This window comes from Phacochoerus africanus, chromosome 1, assembly GCF_016906955.1.
Source record: "Phacochoerus africanus isolate WHEZ1 chromosome 1, ROS_Pafr_v1, whole genome shotgun sequence".
NCBI lineage: Eukaryota > Metazoa > Chordata > Mammalia > Artiodactyla > Suidae > Phacochoerus > Phacochoerus africanus.
In genome coordinates this window covers 152,081,205-152,104,633 of record NC_062544.1, presented here as the reverse complement: position 1 = coordinate 152,104,633, position 23,429 = coordinate 152,081,205, and the positions used below count along the sequence as shown (strand labels likewise).

Sequence of the window (23,429 nt, the reverse complement as noted above, 5' to 3'; positions counted from 1 at the left end):
TCTTTTCTGTGTGTCAAGGTCACTTCACACTTAGCATGTCTAAATCAATTTCCTTCCAAAAAACACCTGGCTCTTTTTCAGGGTTCCCTGACTTAAGATCCTCTTGGTTGCATTACACATGAAAATGGGTGTCTTCCTTGCCACCCTCCTCATTTCCAGCATTCTCCCAAAGCCAGGAGCTTAAGCCACCCCCTTTATGTGAGACCCTGTGAGTGCTTCCGCCTCCCTCACTTTCCCTACTGCTCTGCAGCCTCCTTACCTGCTGTTTACAGCAGCCTCTTCAGTGTTCACCGTAGGGCCCCCCACCTGTGGTGGTAGGTAGGTAGATGGCTTCACAATATGGGCACTGCTATGTAAAAACCTTAAAGGGTGGGCTTCTCATTGCTCTGGTGTAAGGGCCCTGCTGTGGCCTTCCAGGCCCATGTGATTTGGCTGGGGATCTCCAGCTGTTCCTTTCTTCCTGCAGCAAGACCTTTGCTTATGGTGCTCTTTCTGCCAGTGAAGTCTTGGCAGATCCAGGTTTAGTCACTTCTTCCCCGAGGAATCCTTCCCTAACCCTCCCAACTAAGTTAATTAATTACCCTTAAAATTGATTTAATATGTCTCGTAATTCCTGCTATGGCACAGTGGAGGTGGGTTCAATTCCTGGCGTAGTGCAGTAGGTTAAGGATCTAGCGTGGTCAGAGCTACAGCTTGGATTTGATCCCTGGTCTGGGAACGTCCACATGCTGTGGGTAAGGCCAAGAAAGGAAAAGAAAAAAAATCAATTTAATATGTCTTGATCACAGTAGTTAATATTTTAAGGTGTTTGGGCAACTCCTTAATGTGCCTCTCTCACTAGATATTTTTATTGTGTAATGAAGGAGGGTTTGTCCCTGTCCCCTGGACCCTCCAAGTGTCTTTTTGAAGGCTTCTGATAACTTTTTCCTACTGAGATTCCCCCAGGGGTGGTAGGTATAAATGGAGTAGCAGCCCGGCATCTTGTCTGCTGGTATGATAGTAAAAGTCTTACTTGGAGCACACTGGCATATAGATTATTAGCTGACCATGCCTTTTGAGTTGTTAATTCCAGTGTCTTGGGAAAAAAACGGACGCTGGATAGATAGCATAGTGGAAAGGGCGCTCTGGTAGAGGGCCATTAGCCGGCAGCGAGCCCCTCTTGGGACAGAGGCCGAGGGGGGTGCCTGTTGTCCAGGTGTGCACTGCCTGCAGGCTTCCGTGTCGTTGGAAGGACACCCTTGAAGGTTCATGTCATCCACCAGGGGCCTTGTAGAGCCCAGCTGCCCTAGGCAGTGTAGGAGAGTGTAGTGGGAACTAGTGGACAAAGGCTTAGGTCTATCTTGGGCCCTAGGGAGGTCAGGGGAAGCTCCTCAGCAAAGCAGCGTTTAACTTGAAGGGAGTGACAAACAACTAGGCATAGACCCTCGTGCCCTGGGAGGTCAGAACCTGGATTTAAGGTCTTAGGGGTATCCCGCAGCAGCTGTGTTGAAGGAAAGGGAATTAGGAACTGGGCAGTGGAAGGTGCTCCAGGCCAGGCCAGTGACCTACAGGCAAGCAGAATAATGAAAGCAATTTTAGGAGTTCCTGTTATGGCACAGCGGAAACAAATCCAATTAAGAACCATGAGGTTGCCAGTTTGATCCCTGGCTTCTTTCAGTGGGTTTAAGGATCCTGTGTTTCTGTGAGCTGTGGTGTAGGTTGCAGACACAGCTTCCATCTGGCATTGCTGTGGCTGTGGTGTGGGCCAGCAGTTGTAGACTAATTAGACCTCTATATGCTATGGGTGCGGCCCTAAAAAACAAAAAAAGGAAGCAGTTTTAATTCTGTAGATTCAAAACATTATTCACTGATACTTGTTCTTGCCTTAGCCCTGGGCTTAGAACTTGAAAGCCGTTTTTATTTTTGGCCACCCCACTGTATAGGGAGTTCCCGGGCCAGGGATCAGATCTGAGCTGCAGCTGTAGCAATGACAGATCCTTAACCCACTGTGCTGTGCTGGGGATCAAACCTGCATCCTGGCTCTGTAGAGATGCTGCTAATTCCATTGTGCCATAGTGGGAACTCCACCATTTTTATTTTTAACCTAAGCCAGTCTGTCACACCCATCCTTTTTTTTCTCTTTCTTGTAGAATATTTCCTAGATTTGCTAACACTTGGATTACTAAGTAGCCATACTTCAACTCTCATCCTCACAGACTCACTGGCCACCCTTAAACCACCTCACCTTAGCACTAAGTTGTCCTAACAGTCCTGGGTCCCCAGATGAGACGAGGGCAGGCCTGGAGGGCAGGCACACACAGCTTTCCAGAGAAGCAGTTGGTGAGGAGAGGTGCATACATCACGTGGTCTGTGTGAGGTTAAGCCTCTGGATAACTAGTCTTCCTTCACTGATGGTGATCTGTGTTCCTTGGGCCCCTCAAGCCAACCCACCTTCTGTAACCAGCATTACTTCCTTCCACCCCCTGGGCTTGGAGGTAATGTCATTTTTTATTCACCCAGTGACATTTTGTGGCTGTTTCCTGCTACGCTAGAACGCTTGCAAATTGCCTTTAGGCTGCTGGAATTGGAGCTGGCAGGAGGGTGTTAATTGTTGAAAATTCTGGTCATATTCTAGTTTTTCTCCTTCCTTCTAACTTAAGCTCCTCTGGGACAGAAATCCAAGTTCATGTTGGTGTTATCTCTTTCTCTCTCAAACTCATCTTAAAAGAAGTTACCTGTCCTTATCAAAACCCTAACATAATTTTTACTTAGGCCTCCTGTTTAGAAGATCTGTGCTAGATATTTCTAACCTCAGATTGCCATGGTGGCAAAACTGATGCTCTTGCTTGCGCTCCAACCAGAGGCTGACTGTCACAGGTAACCCAAGATAATTACAGATTTTCCTAGTTCATTAAAAGTATGAATTGCATTTGCATTTTTTATTATGGGGGATTCACAGGTGCACACAAGTAGGAAAGCCGAGTTAGGAACCCCCGTCCTGACTCAGCCTCTTAGCTGCTCGTGCCAGTCTCCGTCCAGGCACCAGGCTCACCCTCTGGGCTGTTGTGAAGCATGGAGAGCTGTTTTGATCCTGGTGATCAGCCCCATGTGGTAGCTGAGATGAAAGTCTTTGTGATCAGTCCTGGGCTCCAGTTGTTAGAAACCCCCGTCATCACCTGCGAGCGTCTGTCTCCTCATCTGCTGACTGAGAGTCCTCAGGCTAATAGGGAAAATTCTAGCTTTTTGATTTATTACATGAGAAACACTATACTTGAGGGAGAAAGTTGATTCCGCATATGGAATAGCTGGTGTTTGCTCTTAAAAAAACGCTTGTTCTTCCATGAACTCACTGCAAAGCACACCGATCAAGTTTAGTTTGATAGTAGAAGGAAGGAAGTGTATTTTGAATATTCCTTCTTCTAGAAAGGCTTTGGGAGATATTCATGGATTAATGGATGTTATTGAAAATGTTCATTTCCAGGACTTCCTGAAGTGGCTCAGCGGTTAACAAACCTGACTGGTATCCCTGAGGACACAGGTGCGATCCCTGTCCTTGTTCAATAGGTTAAGGATCCGGCATTGCCATGAGCTGTGTGTGTAGGCCAGCGGCTATAGCTCTGATTGGACCCCTAGCCTGGGTGTGGCCCTAAAAAGACCAAAAAGAAAAAATGTTCATTTCCAAGCCACAGATCGGGGATCTCATACAACTTTCTTCCGTTCTTTCTGCCTGCTTCAGTTTCTCCTCTAAAAGGAAGTGGTCTGTGTGTTAGAGAACGGTTTTCCAGTTAGAAATTTCTAACTTTTTGTAGGATTTCTAAAAGTAATTCCAGTCTTGAGAAATCTAGGAAGATGGTTATGCAAATGAGTAACAGAAAGCAGAAAATGCCAGTGAGGATTTTAAAGCCACTACTTCTTGTGGCAGAAGTTCTATTCCGGGTTTGGTTTTGTATTTTTCTTATCTCTTTTCTAGAAACAAGTGTCCCATTCTTGATCCTGAAGAACATTAAGTACAAAAACATAGCTCTTAGCTTTTCCAGTTTTAAGACATTAACAAGTGTCCTGGTGAAGCAAGATGTGGGATTTCTTTGGGTTGGCTGTTGAGTACCATCTGCTGCACCCTTGAATGTTTAGCAAGCACTATGTGAAGATGAAAGTCTGCACTTAGGTGCAGTCGTGGTGAACAAGGAAGGTTTTTGTAATCAGAAAATAACTTGAAAAATCAACAGGTGAATATTTTCCTCCAAGATGGAAATAGCTTTGTGTGTGTGTATGTGTGTGTGTGTGTGTGTGTGTGTGTGTGTGTGTGTGTCTTTTGGGGCTATGCCCGTGGCATATGGAATTTCCCAGGCTAGGGGTCGAATCCAAGCTACAGCTGCCAGCCACAGTCACAGCAATACCAGATATGAGCTGGATTTGTGACCTATACCATAGCTCACGGCAATGATGGATTTTTAACCCACTGAATGAGGCCAGAGATCAAACCCATGTCCTCATGGATGCTGGTTGGTTCCTAACCCACTGAGCCATGACGGGAACTCCTGCAAATAGCTTTTTGAGTTTAAAGGTAACATGCTCCTGGAAAGATCATAGTGAATATTAAAAAGGAAAATTATTTGTAATCCTCCCACCCAGGAAAAACCTAATACTGTATGTATTTCTTTCATCTTTATACATAGGCATTTTTTACATTTAAATCTTTACTTCTTTGGGAATTTGCTTTGTAAGCTGAGGTATAGGGATCTTAATTCTCACCAAAATTATCCTGGCTCTCTCAGTACTTAGTGAATTGTCCATCCTTTTTCTGCCAATTTTTATTATGCTGTATATGCCTAAATTGTTCATTTCTGGAGTCTCTTGTTTAGTCCCATTCCATCCCACACTGTTAATACTATTTTTATAATATTCTTTCTGAGACTATTAGGCAAGTCCTCTCGTCATTACTCTTCTGGGAGGGACTCATGTGCAATTTTTTTATGAATAAAGTTATTACTTCATCAAATTCCAAAAAGTCTTTGGAATTGTTGAAGTAGGGAAGAATTCTTATTTTTCCATTAAGGCTTCCTTTTGGAGATATTGCTTCATTTATTCAGATTTTCTTTGCTTCAGTAAAACTGTCAGTTTTCTTGTTTAGATCCTATCCTATATGCTGCTAATGGCTCTAACATAGTTTCGGTATAAATTTGGAAATCCTTCAGGAAAGAGTGAATTAGCAAAAGTTGTCAAAATATTTATACTTTTGACTCAGTAACACCATTAGTAAACAATACGTGTGAGTAAAGATGGAGTGAGAACTTGACCTTTGGTTAACTCTAGCTGTTTTCCCTGCGAATGGCGTTAAAGGCAGACTGTACCCTCTGTCCCGGGTGAGATGTCTCCTGGTTGGCATTGCATCTGACGGGTGCAGGCCTGGGTGTCATGGAACCTGTGGCTCTTGTGCTGGATGTGTCCCTCCTGGGGAGCTGTGGGAGCTTTCCAAAGAGATATGTGCTGCTCTAGGTGAGGCCATCACCCAAGGAGTAATGTCTGAGCAGAGGCCTGAACAAAGCGGGTCGGAGCTGTTGCGTGTGGGTAGTGTTGCCCCAGAGCCACCCAGCATCCATGCAGGGGTCATTCCCCCAGACTCCCTGGGGCAGGTGGTCCTGCTGCGCTGTGTGGCCAAGCTCTTGCTGCCAAGGGAGGTGGTTCCCCCTCCTGCTCACATGCCTTCTCCTTTCTCCTAGTTTGAAGGATGACCTCTAGGAAGAAAGTGTTGCTGAAGGTTATCATCCTGGGAGATTCTGGGTAAGTGTTCCTCCTAAACTTGAGCTAACAGACTGCCCTGGGTTTAATCGTCACTCCCCAGAGCCCATGCCTACCATGCCAACATCTTCTGTTCCCGTCTCTGATAGGTGCCTTTAGGGCCCATCTCTCTGAGTGATCCCCGGTTACTTAGCCCTTTGTTTCCCAGTGTGTGCTGTGATGTGGGGAGAAGGGCGGCTGTTTGAACTCAGCTAATAATAGTTTCATGGGATTCCTTTTCCCGAGCTGCTTGGAATAGGTAGTCCTTTTTTTGTTTGTTTTGTTTTGTTTTGTTTGTTTGTTTTTTGTTTTTCTTTTTAGGGCCACACCTGCCTGCAGCATATAGGCTAGGGGCTGAATCAGAGCTGCAAGCTGCTGGCCCATGCCACAGCCACAGCAATGCGGGATCCCAGCCGTGTCTGTGACCTGCACCTAAGCTTGTGGCAGTGCTGAGTGAGGCCAGGGATCAAACTCTCATCCTCACAGAAATCACATCGGGTCCTTAACCCACTGAGCCACATAGGAAATGCGAGAGTCCTTTTTGTGTAGATTTGTTGCCATTGGCATCATGCCTATGAGAGGCGGTTTGGGACACACTGTGCAGTACAGGTGGACCTTAGAATTACTGTAGGTTTGGTTCTAGACCACCGCCTAAAGTGAATGTTGTGATAAAGTGAGTCACATGAACTGTTTGGTTTCCCAGGGCATATAAAATTCATGTTTACATTGTATTATAGTCTATTAAGTGTAGCTTTAAGTCTAAGATAACAATGCACACCCTTAATTTTAAAATGCTTTACTGTTAGAAAATGCTAACCATTATTTAAGCCTTCAGTGGGTCTTAATCTTTTTACAGTAGTAACATTAAAGATCACTGATCACAGATCATCCTAACAAATATAATAATAACGGAAAATTTTCAGCTATAGTGAGAATTACCAAAGTGTGACACAGACATGGTATGAGCAGATGCTATTGGGAAAATAGCACTGACAGACTTGCTCTGCACAGGGTTGCCACAGACTTTCAATCTGTGAGAAACAGTTTCTTTTTTTGTCTTTTTGCCTTTTTTGCCTTTTCTAGGGCTACTTCCCACAGCATATGGAGGTTCCCAGGCTAGGGGTCGAATCGGAGCTGTAGCCACCAGCCTATACCACAGCCACAGCAATGCCAGATCCGAGCTGCGTCTGTGACCTACACCACAGCTCACGGCAACACCGGATCCTTAACCCACTGAGCGAGGCCAGGGAACGAACCCGCAACTTCATGATTCCTAGTCGGATTCGTTAACCACTGTGCCACAGTGGGAACTCCGAGAAACAGTTTCTACAGAGCTCACTCAAGTGGCATGTGCCCGTGTCCTACTACTGCTGTGTCTGGTTTAAGAGTCTGGAACTAGTCCTGGATCTGTCATTGATTGAGTAACTAACTCGTTCTTTTGTTGCTGTTAAGAATCTAGGGGGTTGTTTTTCAGACTGAGCATTTGAAGTGAAAGCTTAAATCAACTGAAGGTTACATATTTTTTAAACTAAAGTATTATGTGCAGATATGCCTCCTTGTTCCAAAGTTCTTTGGAAAAGTCAGTGATTTTTCTGCCCTGGCTGGCTTTTTTAATCCCCTCAGGAGCCTATTAAAAATTATTATTTGCCCAGACCAGTGGGTGGGACCTAGTTGGCAATGCTTAAACACACACACATTCTCCCTCCCTCTCCCCCTATTCCCCCCCCCCCCCCCCCACACACACACACTGGGTGATACTGGTATGCTGTCAGAATTGAAAGGACTGCTTTTAGGCATGTTAAGGATTTGGCGTTGTCACTGCAGCAGCTCAGGTCACTGCTGTGGCACAGATTTGATCCCTGGCCCGGGAACTTCCATATGCTGTGGGTGTGGCCAGGGGGGGAAAAAAGCCTTGATTTTAGGCCTATGTTACCCAAACTTGCCTGAGACAGATCTCCAGGTCCTTGTTTGATTACAGATTTCCTGACTTCTTCCCCTAGAAATTCAGGGACAGGTGGCCTGGGGTGGAGAACACTGCCTAACGCAGTGTCTGAACTTCCAGGTCCTCTGCCTATGAGATGAATATGTTCCTTTGTGGAAAAATAGGTATTCTTGGCTGTGAGGAAGGCTTGCATTATTGTCAGCCTGTCCTAACTACCTCATCACTAAAAAAAAAACCACACATTATCTGTCTCTCTTGTTGGGTTTTCTTACTGGAAAATATCTCTGGAGGAGCATACTTTGAGGTAGATTTTGGTTTGATGGAACATTGGTCCTTTTTCTGCTTCGGGTTTTGAACTTTGAAGCAGTGACTGGCCGACTGCGGTGTATGTCTGCTCGAAGCCAGTGGCTTCCTCTGGCTGTGATTTTCTTGGACTGAACACCAAGCACTAAATGGAGAGACACCCAGGACAGCTGAGGTATTTTTGGGCAGTGGGGTGATCTTATTGCTGACACTTCTTTTAGGAGGAGAGTATTTGTTTCCATCCTTCTGTAAGGAAAGAAATAATAACACTGAGCTCTACCAGCTGAACCACAGCTCACAAGCAGCTTTTCTACGTCTGTACCCTTGTGTTTTTGCCCCAGGAGAAAGCACATGGTCAAATGAGTGATCCTGGGGAGTGAGTAGGGACAGGGCAGGGCCTTGTTCCCCTGAGACAGGCGGGTTTCTTCTTAGTTGACTGAAACTGGTTTTTCTCCAATTTCAGAGTTGGTAAGACTTCACTCATGAACCAGTATGTGAACAAGAAGTTCAGTAATCAGTACAAAGCGACAATAGGAGCAGACTTCCTGACGAAGGAGGTGATGGTGGACGACAGACTAGTCACAATGCAGGTAAGCGCTGGTCTCAGCTTGGCCAGCTATGCCCAGGTCCTGCAGCCTTGACCCTTTCTCCTGTGCCTGCCTGTTCCCTTCTCTGTTCTTTAGTCATGGGTAATTGGCTTAGAGGTAGGGTTGCCAAATAAAATATAAGAAAGATAACAAGTTAGTCCCCAAATTTGCATGAGACATAGTAAAATTTTTTCATTGTTTTTTCCAAAGTTCAGATTTGTCTGGTCTTTCTGTTTTTTGTTGTTGTTTTGGTTTTCTGTTGTTGTTTTGTGCTAAGTGGCATCCTGCAGATTCCTGTCTTATGTCTCCAAAAATGCCTAACTCATCTCTTTCTTAATATCCTTGCCTCATGCTTTAGGCCAAAAAAATCTTTGTGTCTTTCCTGGGTTCTTACAGCAGTCATTAAAGTAGTTTTCCAACTTTTCTGGTTTCTTATAAGCCGTCCTGTCTATATCCCCCAAAGTTGTGTTAAGCCATTCTGGTTTTTTCATATATTGGCTTAATTTGCTTTCAAGGGCCTCCCTTTCAACAGTTAGGATAAAAACAGATTCCTTCACATGGCTCTTTGAAAGCCTTCACATTCTGGCCACAAATTCTTCTTCACTTTTTCATCTCCTCCCAGTCCTTCCCTGTCATATGCTGCTCTTACAAAACTGTCTGTGCGGCTCAGCTTCCATCAAGGCCCTCTTTTCACATCTGTACTCATCCCAGAGTCTCCAACGTTCAGACCAGATTTTGTTTTGGGAGCTCCTATCTCCACAGCAGTGTTCCCTCCTTTCTGTGCTGGAGAAAAGTGGGTTCTTCTCCATTGGTATCCTAGCAAGCCCCAGGCTGGCCAAAATGTTTGATTGGCACAGGTCACAGGTGCAAGTTTTTACATGTGTTGACCTTGAGCTATGTCATGCTCCCAGAGAATGAGGCTTCTTGATACCTAACCTTACTCCTGTAGGATGGAGCTGAGGCGGGTCTCCCCGACCCCCCATTCCCAGTGGTGTTCACTCCTTAACTGGGGGTGGGCAAAAATAGGTCAAGGGGACTAAGAGGTACAAACATCCAGTTATAAAATGTGCAGTATAGGAGCTATAGCCAATAGTATTGTAATAACTTTGTGTCGTTTTAAAAAAAATGTTTTCGGGAGTTCCCATTGAGGCTCAGCAGTAATGAGCCTGACTGGTATCCATAAGATGTGGGTTTGATCCCTGGTACTGCTCAGTGGCTTAGAGATCTGATGTTGCCACAAGCTGTGGTGTAGGTTGCAGGCATGGCTTGGATCTGGCATTGCTGTGGCAGTGGCGTAGACTGACATCTGAAGCTCCAATTGTACCCTTAGCCTGGGAGGTTCCATATGCCACAGGTTCAACCCTAAAAAGGGGGAAAATATTTTTTTTTCAAAATTTACAGTGTTGTTAGTTTCAGGTGTACAGCAGAGTGATTCAGTTACACTTATACATATATCCATTCCTTTTCAGATTCTTTTCCCATATAGATTTTTACAAGTTACTGAGTTTGCTGTGCCATACAGTAGATCCTTGTAGATTATCTATTTTGTTTTGTAAATAGGTTCATTTGTGTCATTTTTTTAGATTCCACATATAAGTGATATCATATGATATTTCTCATTCCCTTTCTGACTTACTTCACTTAGTATGATAATCTCCAGGTCCATCCATGTTGCTGTGAATGGCACTATTGCCTTCTTTTTCGTGGCTACATCATGTATATGTACATCGTGTATTACATCGTGTATATATATCATATCTCTTCTATCCATGGCTCTATTGATGGACATTTAGGTTGTTTTCATGTCTTGGCTATTGTGAATAGTGCTGAACACGGGAGTGCATGGATCTTTTCCAATTACAGTTTTCTCTAGATACAGGCCCAGGAGTGGGATTGCTAGATCATATGGCAATTCTATGTTTAGTTCCCATTATGGCTCAGTGGTAATGAACCCGACTAGCATCCAAGAGGATTCTGGTTCCATCCCTGGCCTCTTTCAGTGGGTTAAGGATCTGGCATTGCTGTGAGCTGTGGTGTAGGTTGCGGACACGGCTCAAATCCTGTGTTGCTGTGGCTCTGGCGTAGGCTGGCGGCTACAACTCCAATTTGACCCCTAGGCTGGGAACCTCCATATGCCTCGAGTGTGGCCCTAAAAAGAAAAAAATCTTGATACATATCTGAAACTAGTAAAATATTCTAAAGTCGTCTATATTTTAATAATCTGTGTGTGTGTAACTACAGTTTAAATAAGCCAAGTTTGAAAGAAGGAAATTTGTAGATAATAGGAAAGGATAGGGACCTGAATGCCAGTGATAAGCTCAGGCCCCTGCCTTGGTGATTTGTGGATTTAAAACAGGGGCTAAGAGGTACTGTCGTAGCGCAGTGGAAACGAATCCGACTAGGAACTTTGAGGTTGCAGGTTCAATCCCTGGCCTCACTCAGTGGGTTAAGGATCTGGTGTTGTGAGCTGTGGTGTAAGTTCCAGAAACGTCTCGGATCCTGCGTTGTTGTGGCGTAGGCTGTCGGCTACAGCTCCAATTAGACCCCTAGCCTGGGAACCTCCATATGCTGTGGGTGTGGCCCTAAAATATAAATAAATGAATAAATAAATAAAACAGGAGCTAGAGGGAGTTCCCATTGTGGCTCATTGGTAACAAACTCAACTAGTATCCATAAGGACTCAAGTTTGATCCCTGGCCTTGTTCAGTGGGTTAAGGATCTGACGTTGCTGTGAGCCATGGTGTAGGTCGCAAATGTGGCTTGGATCCCACGTTGCTGTGGCTGTGGTGGAGGCCAGCAGCTACAGGTCACATTCAACCCCTAGCCTGGGATCTTCCATATGCCTCAGGTGTGGGCCTAAAAAGACAACAAACAAACAAACAAAGTGGCCTAGAGCGCTGTCAACCATCATGAACAAGAGATGTGAACAGCCCGAGTTGGTGGGGGTGGGTGGTAGAACTGCAAGCCCCCTGGATGTCAAGACACATAGTCACCTGGCAGCCTGAAGTATGACTAAAACCTCAGCCTGAGTAAGTGGCCAAGCTGGTGTGTGAAGTACCGGCTTTGCCGCTTGGTCTCCTGCTTGGAGACTGTGGGTCCCACCGTGCTTGTATGTGGGCTCCCGCATTATACTCTGTATGTCATAGGCCTCTGCCATCCTGGCAGAAATAAAGAGAAGGCCACTCTGTAGAGAGCTCTACAGCTTCTGGGCAGAGGATGAGCTCATAGGCACATGAGGAAATAATGTACTGCAGAAAATGTTCACGATGACTAGCGATCTCTTCAAAAGGAATGGAAACTGTAATGGAAAGGGACGCTGTGAAAAATGAGGATATGGAACACTTAGAACTTTTAGGAAGTGAAAAAACAGTCATTGAAATAAACCAAAGAGTGAAATGGCAGATTAGACACAGCTGAAGAAAACAGTAAACTTCAACATTAAGAGCTGAGCCAATTACCACAAAGAAAACTCAAAATTATGGAGCACCAGAAATCAGAATCCTAAGGCAAGTGGAGAGCAAAGACAGATAAAGGGACAGCAGTCAGACAGATGAGTTCTCGGCAGCGACAGAAAGCTGAGGGGATTGGGGTATGTCTTTGGTGCTGGGTCGAATGTGGCCTGGATGGCATGAGTTCTTCCCCCACCCCCCACCCCTGCTGGACAGAGCTACTTCCTGTAGCAGGAGAGCCAGGTGGACTACGGTGGGCTTCTGGTAAGCCACGTGGGCAGAGGTAGAAGCAAGACCTGGCCCCGTCTGGCACGGGGCCTTGCTTCTAAAAGACCCCACATGTACTTCAGGCTGGGACCTCTGGGGAGTCCACGGTGCCAAGCGCAGTCTGGAAAGTGTATGAAAGACCGTGGTCCTCAGGTTGGAAAGGCTGCCTCTCTCCTTCCACGGCCAGTTTAAAAGACTCAAGTTACAGGAAGACCATCATCGCTGACAAAGGCATCATCATCCTAGATCGTGAGGAATCCTCACCTGTGTTTCACAGGCTTTTAGCAGCTTGCAAGTAAAAGATAATTCAAGTCAGACAGCAAGGCAGGAACCAGTGCAAACCTCCCTGGCAATTCAGAGTGGGTTTTGTATTTAAAGAAATAAAGCAGTCTTATGTATCTGCAGAGACAAAACTAAGCAGGTGGCGTGGGTCAGTAGAACTTTTTTTGGTTCATCTTTTTTTTTTTTTTTGTCTTTTTGCTATTTCTTAGGCCGCTCCCTCGGCATATGGAGGTTCCCAGGCTAGGGGTCTAATTGGAGCTGTAGCCACCAGCCTACGCCAGAGCCACAGCAACGTGGGATCCGAACCCCGTCTGCAACCTACACCACAGCTCACGGCAACGCCGGATCGTTAACCCACTGAGCAAGGGCAGGGACCGAACCCGCAACCTCATGGTTCCTAGTCAGATTCGTTAACCACTGCACCACGACGGGAACTCCTATATATATATATATATATATATATATATATATTTTTTTTTTTAGAACTTCTAAAAATGAAATGCCCTGACCAGCACTTGTAAATTTAGAGAATGTTTTTAGCAGCAGTTGGGCTGCACCAGAAGAGTGCTGAAAGGAGGAGAATGTTGGGAAATGGAAAAGAGGAAGAAAGAGGAACTACATTGCCTCAGTCTCAGACAGGTGGATAGATCAAAAATAATATTTGCTGAAAATTTTCCAGAATTGATGTGGCACCAATCCATAGATTCAGGAAGCCCAAATCCCAAGAAAAACAAAGAAGTCTAGAAAAATCAAGATGAAATTTTTTTAAAGAGACAAACTTGGGAATTCCCTTCATGGCTCAGTAGTTAACGAACACGACTAGGTAGAATCTATGAGGTTGTGGGTTCGATCCCTGGCCTCCTCATTCAGTGGGTTGAGGATCTGACGTTGCCGTGAGCTGTGGTGTAGGTCACAGATGTGGCTTGGATCTGGCGTTGCTGTGGCTGTGGTGCAGGCCAGCAGCTGCAGCTCTGATGCAACCCCTAGCTTGGGAACCTCTGTGTGCTACACGTGTGGCCCTAAAAAAAAAAGAAAAAAAAAAGGAAAGAGAATGCTGCCAGCATCCCAGAGGCTCCCCCTCGAGCTGCTTCACCCCTCATGCTTGAACGTCCCAGGTAGGCACTGCAGTATCGAAGGGTACACAACAGGATCTGCGGCAGATACACCGTCCGGGCCAACACTGAGCTGTCAGCAATGGCTGGCCCTCCCTGGCAAATCACAAATAGCCATAGGGCCATGGCCCAGCCACTCAGAGATGTTAAAAGTCTAGAAACAGGACACAGGAATGGAGTCATTTTCCCACAAGTTGGTGAACATACCCGCTCAGTTGAACAAGGCCAGTAACATGTTGGAAATGTGATGTGATCTGTCCAGGAGCCGATGGCTGTGGTTATGGAGACAACCCAGGGAAGCACACTAGCTGGGCCCACCAAGAAGCCAGCCTTGTCCTTTAGCTGTGACGGGTGATGGGTCATTGCTGCTTGGGGTTCTGGTACCATCTGGCTGTCAGCTCTCTAGGTCAGGAAGCTGACTGAGGCTGGGCAATCCCTCTGAGGCCATCCTGGCTCTGTCTCAGGATTCTGGCAGGCTGGCCTCCCTTGGAGAGCCTCTGCTTGTCCTTCAGAAGAAGGGAGAGGAATGAATGTCTTTGGGATCCACACTTCCAAGATCCATAGCACCTACAGTTTAAGTGAGCAGTTGTGCAGGTTTTCTTTTTTTTTTTCTTTTCCTTTTTTTTTGGTCTTTTGTCCTTTTAGGGCCGCACCTGAGGCACATGGAGGTTCCCAGGCTAGGGGTCTAATCTGAGCTGTTGCTGCCAGCCTACGCCAGAGCCACAGCAATGCTGGATCCGAGCCACGTCTGCAACCTACACCACGGCTCACGGCAACGCCGGATCCATAACCCACTGAACAAGGCCAGGGATCGAACCTGAAACCTCATGGTTTCTAGTTGGATTCATTTCTGCTGTGCCGTGACGGGAGCTCCATGTGGAGGTTTTCTTGTGGCTCATTGGGTTAAGGATCTGGTGTTGTCACTGCAGCAGCTTGGGTTGCTGCTGTGGTGTGGGTTCAATCCCTGACTCAGGAAGTTCTATATCCCTCAGGCACAGACACAAAAAAAAAAAAAAAAAAAAGGAGGGGAGTTCCCGTCGTGGCTCAGTGGTTAACAAATTTGACTAGGAACCATGAGTTTGTGGGTTCAATACCTGGCCTCGCTCAGTGGGTTAAGGATCTGGCATAGCTGTGAGCTGTGGTGTAGATCGCATTTGCAGCTCGGATCACCCATTGCTGTGGCTCTGGTGTTGGCCAGCAGCTACAGCTCCAATTAGACCCCTAGCCTGGGAACCTCCATATGCCACGGGTGCAGCCCTAGAAAAGACAAAAAAAAAAAAAAAAAAGGAAAGTTTCTGCTGCCTCAGATTCCATGTTGCTGTGGCTATGGTGTAGGCTGGAGGCTGCAACTCCAATTCGACCCCTAGCCTGGGAATCTCCATATGCCATGGGTGTGGCCCTAAAAAGCCAAAAAAAAAAAAAAGAGAGAGAGAGAGAGAGAAAGATAAACTTGAGGACAAAGGAAACATGACCTGGAAAGGAGCAGCAGAGAGGATGATGATGAGAATCTGAGATAATTGTCACCTTAGTGTCCCGTCCCCACTGGAAATACCCTCCTCCAAGAAGGAAAGTACCTACATCCCTGAGCTCCACTGGCAGGAATTCTAAAGATGTACTCCAGGCAGAGGGAAGGTGATTTCATTTGGAAAGGTTTGGGATAGGAAGATAAACTGAGATTAATTTAATTGTATGCATGGATCTCTTTGTAGAATTATAATCCTAATATTAAGAGTATGTTGGAGTTCCCATTGTGGCTCAGCCAGTTAATAAACCGACTAGTTATCTATGAGGATGGGGGTTTGATCCCAGCCTCACTCAAGTGGGTCAGGGTGCTATGAGCTGTGGTTTAGGATGCAGACATGGCTTGGATCCTGCGTTGCTGTTGCTGTGTTGTAAGCCGACAGCTGCAGCCCCGATTCAGTCCGTAGCCTGGGAACTTCCATATGCTGTGGGTGTGGCCGTAAAAAGACAAAAAAATCATCACTAATAATAGAAAGGTTGGACTGATATATTCCCACCATCAGTTTGAAAGTCTACACTTCCAACCAAAACTTGAGTTTGTCAGCCTTTTAAATTTGCAATTCCCAGAGTTCCCGTCGTGGTGCAGCGGAAACGAATCAGACTAGGAACCCTGAGGTTGTGGGTTCAATCCCTGGCCTTGCTCAATGGGTTAAGGATCCGGCGTTGCTTCAGCTGTGGTGTAGGCCAGCAGCTACAGGTCCGATTAGTCCCCTAGCCTGGGAACCTCCATGTGCCACAGGTGGGACCCTAAAAAGACAAAAAAATAAAAAGAAGAAAAAAATAAAAATGAATTTGCAATTCCCTGTAGTCAGGCCACTGGACCTTAAGGTTTCTTCTGAGACTTGCCTGTTAAGGTCTTCCACCTAGCTGTCTGCTGGGTCATGTGCTGACTAGATACTCTTATGCATTGTTACAAGCATTTTCTCTTAGTGTCTTGTAGTTATATGGAATCACGTTATTCAGATATTTACTGTAATCAGTCTTTAATCTTTTAAGATTTGGGCTTTCTCTATTTTATTTGTTATTGTTTTGTCTTTTTAGGGCTGCACCTTTGGCACAAGGAAGTTCCCAGGCTAGGGGCTGAATTGGAGCTGTAGCTACCAGCCTACAACACACAGCAACACAGGATCCGAGCTGCATCTTCAACCTACACCACACACAGCTCACGGCAGCACCCGATCCTTAACCCACTGAATGAGGCCAGGGATTGAACCCTCATCCTAATGGATATGCTTCATTACCCCTGAGCCACAGTGGGAACTCCTGCTTTCTTAATTTTAAATGCCTACAGTTAAATTAAAAAAAAAAAAGTATTCTCATTTTAAAGATTTTCATTTTGTTTTTCCATCTAGGTCTTGAACCCTCTGGCTGCGCCCCACCAAAGGGAAACCCAGGCCTCTATATGCCCAGCCCCTCCTTTCCCCATTCTTCTGCAAAGCCACTTCCCACCTACCCACTGTCCAGCTAGTTGTGCCCTTTCTGTGCTGTCTGTTCATTGATATGTGGATCTCTGTAACATCATACTGTTTAAATTACTATGGCTTCATGAGCTACCTTTAAATTTTTTATGCACACTTTACTCCATCTAATGTTTAATTAATATTGATTGATTTCTAGCTTCTTCCTGAACAATGTAAGGAATTTTTTTTTTCTCTTTTTCGGGCTGCAGTTGTGGCATATGGAATTTCCTGGGCTTGGGGTCCCTCCTCCTTGGCAACCACAAATCTGTTCTTGAGGGCTTTGAGTCTATTTCTGTTTTGTAGATAGGTTCATTTGCACCCTATTTTAGATTCCACATATAATTGATATGGTATTTGTCTTTCTCCTTCAGACTTACTTCACTTAGTATGAGAATCTCTAGTTCCATCCATGTTGCCAGAATCTCTAGTTTCATCCATGTTGCCGCAAATGGCACTGTTTTGTTCTTTTTTATGGCTGAGTAGTATTCTGTATGTGTACCACATCTTCTTAATCCATTCATCTGTTGATGGACATTTGGATTGCTTCCATGACATGGCTCTTGTGAATAAAGTGCTGCTGTGAACATATGGATGCATGTATCTTTTTGAATTATAGTTTTGTCCGGATATATGCCCAGGAGTGTGGATTGCTGGATTCTAAGATAGCTTTATATTTAGTTTTCTGAGGAACCTCCATACTGTTTTCCATCGTGGCTATACCATTTCCATTCCCACCAACAGTGTAGGAGGGTTCCCTTTTCTGTACACCCTCTCCAGGATTTGTTATTTGTAGAGGTGATACGTTTTTGTAGGGTAATATTTGTCATGTTGGAGTTGTGGATAGATAAATATATGGGTGTATTTTGAATTTAGAAAATAAAATACTTCAATTAAAATATCCAAAATTTGAAAGATCACAGCCACAGGACTATTCTAAGTTTTAAGTTAACTTTGAAAACTTGCCAATTTCAACTTTTAATTCCTTACTTTGACTTCTCTGTATCTCAGTTCCAAAACTTTTTGGTTTCACCCAGGAATAATAAAGTTCTTAAATAATTCTGCTCTTGGGATCCTGTCCTAAAGAAGCAATCTGGGAATTCTCGTCTTTGTGCAGCAGAAACGGATCTGACTAGGAACCATGAGGCTGTGGGTTCCATCCCTGGCCTCTCTCAGTGGGTTAAGGATCCGGCGCTGCCGTGAGCTGTAGTGTAGGTCGCAGATGCAGATGTGGCTTGGATCTGATGTTGCTGTAGCTGTGGTAAAAGCCAGCAGCTATAGCTCCGATTGGACCCCTAAGCCTGGGAACCTCCATATGCCCTTAAAAAAAAAGCAATCTGAAATACGGGGAAGGTCCTTTGTGATAATGTTTGGTGCTGAGTTGATTGTAACTATGAAAAACTGGCAGCAGCGGGTTTTTTTATTTGTTTTGGCCATCCTCACAGCATGCAGAAGTTCCCAGGCCAGGGATCAAACCTGTGCCACACCAGCCACTTGAGCCACAACAGAGACAATGCTGGGTCATTAACTGGCTAGACCGAAAGGGAACTCCTAGCCGTGTATTTTTAAAAAAAGAATGAAGTGGTTTGCTGAGTCATTGGGCAGTAGTACACATGTGAGGCGTTGCCAGTTGTGTTTTGTGGGGCAACTGTAGGATTTCACCTCAGTCCCCCCCTGCAGCACGGATACCTAAGCTAGGACATGAGCAAATGAAGATGGTCCCAGTGTGGGAGGAGGCCAAGTGTTTCAGGGCTTTGGGGGCCTTTGCTTTACTTATCCGGATGTCTATATAGTAACAGTGTTACATTTCTTTTTAAAAAATATTAATTTACTTTTGGGCTGCACCTGTGACATATGGAACCAGGCCAGGAATTGAACCTACATCACAGCAGCACTGCCGTGCCAATACTAGATCATTAATTTACTGCGCCACCAAGGAACTCAACAATGTTGCTTTCCTAATGGAAAAAAAACTTTTTAAAAATTTTGTCCATGTCTATATGTAAATTCTGTTTTAAAATTTTTCTTTGTTACATTCTTTTTTGCGGGAATGGTTGTATATTTGCATTTTACTGTCTGACAGAGTTCTTGACCCCTCCGCCTCAGTCCTCTTTAATGAGAAAAGGCTCATAGGCTCATCCTTCCACTTGGAGACAGGTATTCAGTGTAGGACTCTGAGAAGAAGAGCGCATAGTGATTGGCACGGCATACCCACCCCTGGTCCTCTGTCCCTAGACACCCTGTTTTGCTTGCATATGGGTACTTTGCTCATTGTGGGAGCCGGGCAGTGTAAGTGCCTGCTGCGCCTGGGCTGCATTTTCTTGTGTTGCCCATCACCCTGCAGTCACTTCCCCTGGTTCCTAGGGGCTGCTTCCTTTACCTGGGGTCTCGGCACTTCTGCCACATGTGGGCATTCACAGCAGCTCTTGACTCCACTCCTGCAGGCTGACTTCCCATGGCCACTGGGGAGGTCCTTCCCAGAGCACTTGGAGCATGTATTGGTCAGTATTTCCCTGAAAGGGTATGGGCTGCCAGGGGCTGGCTCCCTGCTACCAAGTGTGTGACCCAGCATTGGCCATGTCGCCATGCGCTGAGTGTGGAAGGTCACGTGCGCTGGAGAGAAAGGCTCAGTGGCCTTCTCAGCACTGCCCTCCTCAGAGGGCAGTGACACACAGCCCCTCCCAGCATGCACTCTGAGTGTAGCTTGGCCCATGTGGTCTGTCTGCTTTATTGGAACTGCCTTTAGGGCTTCGGAAGCTGCCACTCCCAGCTTTCCAGATGGCACTTATGTTTGGGCTCTGTGCCCGTTTGCCATGGTGCTGTTTGAACCAGTCCCCAAGGACAGACCAGCCTTCTGGGTTAGCGCACCGTCTCAGGACTCCTGGAGAGCATCTTGGGAGGTGTTGTGGGCTTTAGGCGTCATGAGCTTGGTAACAGGGAAATGTCACCCCTGTAGCACAGCCCTGTTGGACTTCCTGCCCTGCTCCGTATACACACCCTCTGACCCAGCGCCATGGCCTCCTTTTGTACGATGAGGTTCTTTCTGCCTGAACTGGAAGGTCAGTCTGTGTGTGGCCAGGGTGGGCAGCTAACGTGTCCCCAAGTGCTCTGGGTCTTGGGAGGCAGGGCTGGCTGCCTGAGAGGGGCTTCCCAGAGGAGTGCAGCCCTCCTTTTGCAGAACATGGTTCTGGAGGTTCAAGTGTAGCTGCGCAATCTGCAGTCCATTTTGGTCTAAACCTTGGGCCTTTGGATAGTTGGCTGCTGATCTGGACATTAAAGGTGGAGTTTATTTGGGTTATGAGAATGGTCCAGATTCTTGTGTAGTTCTCAAGCCCAGTGGTTTCCTGCAAATGGACACTGGATCTACAGTTGAAGACCCTATCGGCTGGAAGATACTGCCCTCAGCCTCAGACCCTATGGCTCACTGTTGATGGGCTCTGGGAACCTTCCTGGGAACATTGGCCATCTCTCCAGGCCGACTGGGTACTGTTGGGATCTGGGGCATTGATGAAATCCACCCTTGCTCTTGAACCTTGAATGACAACGAATGATGGGAGTTCCTTGAGCTGGTCAGCAGCACCTGGGGCTCCTTTGGTCAGAAGTTACCTTCATCTGCTCTGTGGTGATCTCCTTGCCTTTTTCCCCTTACTGTCTCCCCGTCTCTGTGTATTTAGGTCTCTCTCTCTGTCTCTTTGTGTGTCCCTGTCTCTACCTCTCCCCATGTCCGTCTCTTACCTGTGTGTTTGTGCTTATCTCTGTCTGTCTGTCTGTATCTGTCTCTCTTGGCACTTTTGTTTTGTTATTTGAGGTGTAATGTAGATAAAACACACTGATTTTCTTTAACAGGTCAGCTTTATATACAGTAAAATACATAGATTTAAATGTACAATTCAGTGAATAATCCCTTCTCCATATTTTCATCACCCCCAGAAAGTTGCCATGGGGTACATCTTGTTTATAGTGCAGATTTTACATAAATATCCACCCATGTGACCACCTGGATCAAGATGAAAACTCTTCCAGCACCTCCAGACTTGGGGGTCGGGGGGCGGTGAGGCAGGGGCTCAGGCACACATACCTGCTGTTGGTCGGGTATTTCGGACAGGCTGGTGCTGACATCCGCTTCCCGAATCCCAAAGTGCTGGTCCCTGGAATGCCGAGTTTTCCCACATGCCCCACGAATAAGCCTTTTGTCTCCCCAGATCTGGGACACAGCCGGACAGGAACGGTTCCAGTCTCTTGGCGTGGCCTTCTACAGAGGCGCAGACTGCTGCGTTCTGGTGTTTGATGTGACTGCCCCCAACACATTCAAAACCCTGGATAGCTGGAGAGATGAGTTTCTCATCCAGGCCAGTCCCCGGGATCCCGAAAACTTCCCCTTTGTTGTGTTGGGAAACAAGATCGACCTCGAAAACAGACAGGTGAGTGCTGAAGGTGGTGGAAGGCATTTAGATTATAGCCCCTAAATCGTGAAAAGGCTTTCTTTAAAAAGTGGCAGCTACTTTTTGGGTGACTGGTAAAGTTTTTAGATTTCCTTAGCAAAAAGCCAGGTGCCTCAAGGATCTGTTGGGCTGGGTGCGCCCCCTTGTGGGGCAGGGGCGGGACCACCACCTTGTTACCTGCCTGCCCAGCCCCAGGCTTCCTTATCTTGGAAAGGCCTTGGCCCCCTGGCAGGGGGGTGCAGTGGCATTCCCTTTCAAGTTATGCCCACAGAGGGGCGAGTCCATTCTGGACTTGCCCATGCTGGCTGTCCCTCCTGGCCTAAGGGAAGTGACGTGACTTAAGGCCATGTGGGATTCAGTCTCTGGAACTTAGAGGCAGACCTGATCTGCAGTCCACGTCACAATTGCTAAGTGGGGGATGCTTCTCGAGTGGGCTCTGTCATCTGGCCAGAGTCTTCTGACCTGGAGATGGTGCTGGGAGCTGCTGGCCAGGAGGAACATTCTGGGGACCACTGTCACTTTCGTGTTCTTTGAGAGCCACCTGCTTCTGAGGGGCTTTGTGAGTTTGGCACGTTCTATGCCGAGCCCGGAGTGCTGGGGGTGCACTGCCTCCACGCCAGCTGCCTCTGAGGACCAGGGCCAGGAGACCGGCTTACATCCCCACACTGTCCCTGGCTGACTCTGACCTACTGCCTGTGCCTCTGCACCTCGTTCCCCCATCCCCAGGAGGGGTTTAGATATTGTTGTCTTCAGAGCCTGCCTAGGTCTCCACGCATACAAAAGGTCCCTGAGGTTTTGAGTAGGATTGCTCTGGTTTACCTTCAAGTAGCATCTCCCTGGGGACAGAGAGTATGTCTTAATTAGAGCTCGGCTTTCCCATCTTCCCTCAGTAACCTAGTTCTCCTTTCATGCGGAGAATGGGTTGGAGGTGGGGTGGGAGCTGCAGGATTTGGGCCCTTGGGGATGTGGCACAGGTGATATAACGGGTGGTGACAGGGAAAGGGCTTCAGGCCTGACAACCAAGCCTCCAGGTGTTTCCCAAGCTGCGGACCCCCAAGGTTCCACAGGAGATGAGGCTTTTCTTCATGGGCTGCTGCGTGTTTACTGGGAGCTGTGGCTGTAGCCAGGGTGGCGGTGGGCACATAGCCAGCATCTCCTGTGGACGGGGATCACGGCCCTTCTGGGCAGGATAGCAGCCATGCCGGGCAGCCCTGTCTTGAGCACACATGCCTCTCCTTCTAGGTGGCCACGAAGCGGGCGCAGGCCTGGTGCTACAGCAAAAACAACATTCCTTACTTTGAGACCAGCGCCAAGGAGGCCATCAATGTGGAGCAGGCCTTCCAGACGATCGCTCGGAATGCGCTGAAGCAGGTGGGTCTCAGCCCCTGCCTGTCTTGTCCTTACCCTTCTCTCCTAGCTGTCATTATCTGGGACGGTAATGACATGTTCTGCTAAAGCTTTCAGGAAGGCCATTTGTTGGTCAGTAACTTCAGTGGTGGAGAGCAATGGGAAGGTCAGCTAAGGCTGCCCTTGTCTGACTGGCACCTTTGCAGCTGTTGAAGTCGGGCCTCTAGAGGGCCCTCTTTAGCTTCCTTTTCCTGGTTAGGGAGGGAACTTGAATTCCAGTCCCAACTCTACTGCCTCTCATTGGATCTGGTTGGGGTTTTGTCTGTTACTGTTACTTTTATTTGCATTTATTTTTTGCAGAATTTATTCCCAGGCTCTAAGTTTTTGTCTCTTCAGTTTCTTCGGGATATCTTGTTCTTCTGGTTTAGAACAGGGTGCTCTTTCTCTGTGTCAGTGGGGTTGGCGGGGGAGGGGGGGTGCTTCTGGGTGGCTTTGTTGCCCTGCATGTGCTCAGTGACTGGAGAGTGCACACCCGAGCCTTGAGGTTCAGCGCTCTTCTCATTCTGGAGTTTGCGCAATTAAAATTCAGCACTTCCAGAGTTCCCACTGCAGCTCAACAGGTTATGAACTCAACTAGTATCCATGAGGAATAGGGTTTGATCCCTGGCCTTGTTCAGTGGGTTAAGGACCTGGTGTTGCTATGAGCTGTGGTGTAGGTTGCATAGGAGGCTCAGATCCTGTGTTGCTGTGGCTGTGGTATAGGCCAGCATGTATGGCCCTAAAAAAGCAAAGAAAAAAAAAAATTCAGCACTTCCTTTAGTCCACTGACCCTGTGTCCTGTGCTACTGTTTGGCCTCCCACCTCCACCACTGTTAAGACAGAATGGGGGAGTTCCCATCATGGCACAGCAGAAGCGAATCCAACTAGTAACCATGAGATTGTAGGTTCAATCCCTGGCCTCGC

General features: G+C 46.7%; 1 protein-coding gene across 3 annotated transcripts in view; it reads left to right on the top strand.

Annotated features, from left to right (window-relative positions):
* The window catches only part of RAB7A (RAB7A, member RAS oncogene family), a 72,307-nt gene that overhangs the window by 44,960 nt on the left and 3,918 nt on the right, over positions 1 to 23,429 (top strand). For 2 of the 3 annotated variants that reach the window (XM_047782327.1, XM_047782336.1), the window contains 4 exons: positions 5,700 to 5,760; positions 8,466 to 8,592; positions 20,880 to 21,098; positions 22,362 to 22,490. In XM_047782327.1, coding sequence (XP_047638283.1) covers positions 5,708 to 5,760; positions 8,466 to 8,592; positions 20,880 to 21,098; positions 22,362 to 22,490 — 528 coding nt within the window. In that variant the 5' untranslated portion in view covers positions 5,700 to 5,707. The remainder of the gene's footprint in view (positions 1 to 5,699; positions 5,761 to 8,465; positions 8,593 to 20,879; positions 21,099 to 22,361; positions 22,491 to 23,429) is intronic. The other variant, XM_047782344.1, reaches the window with a different exon arrangement.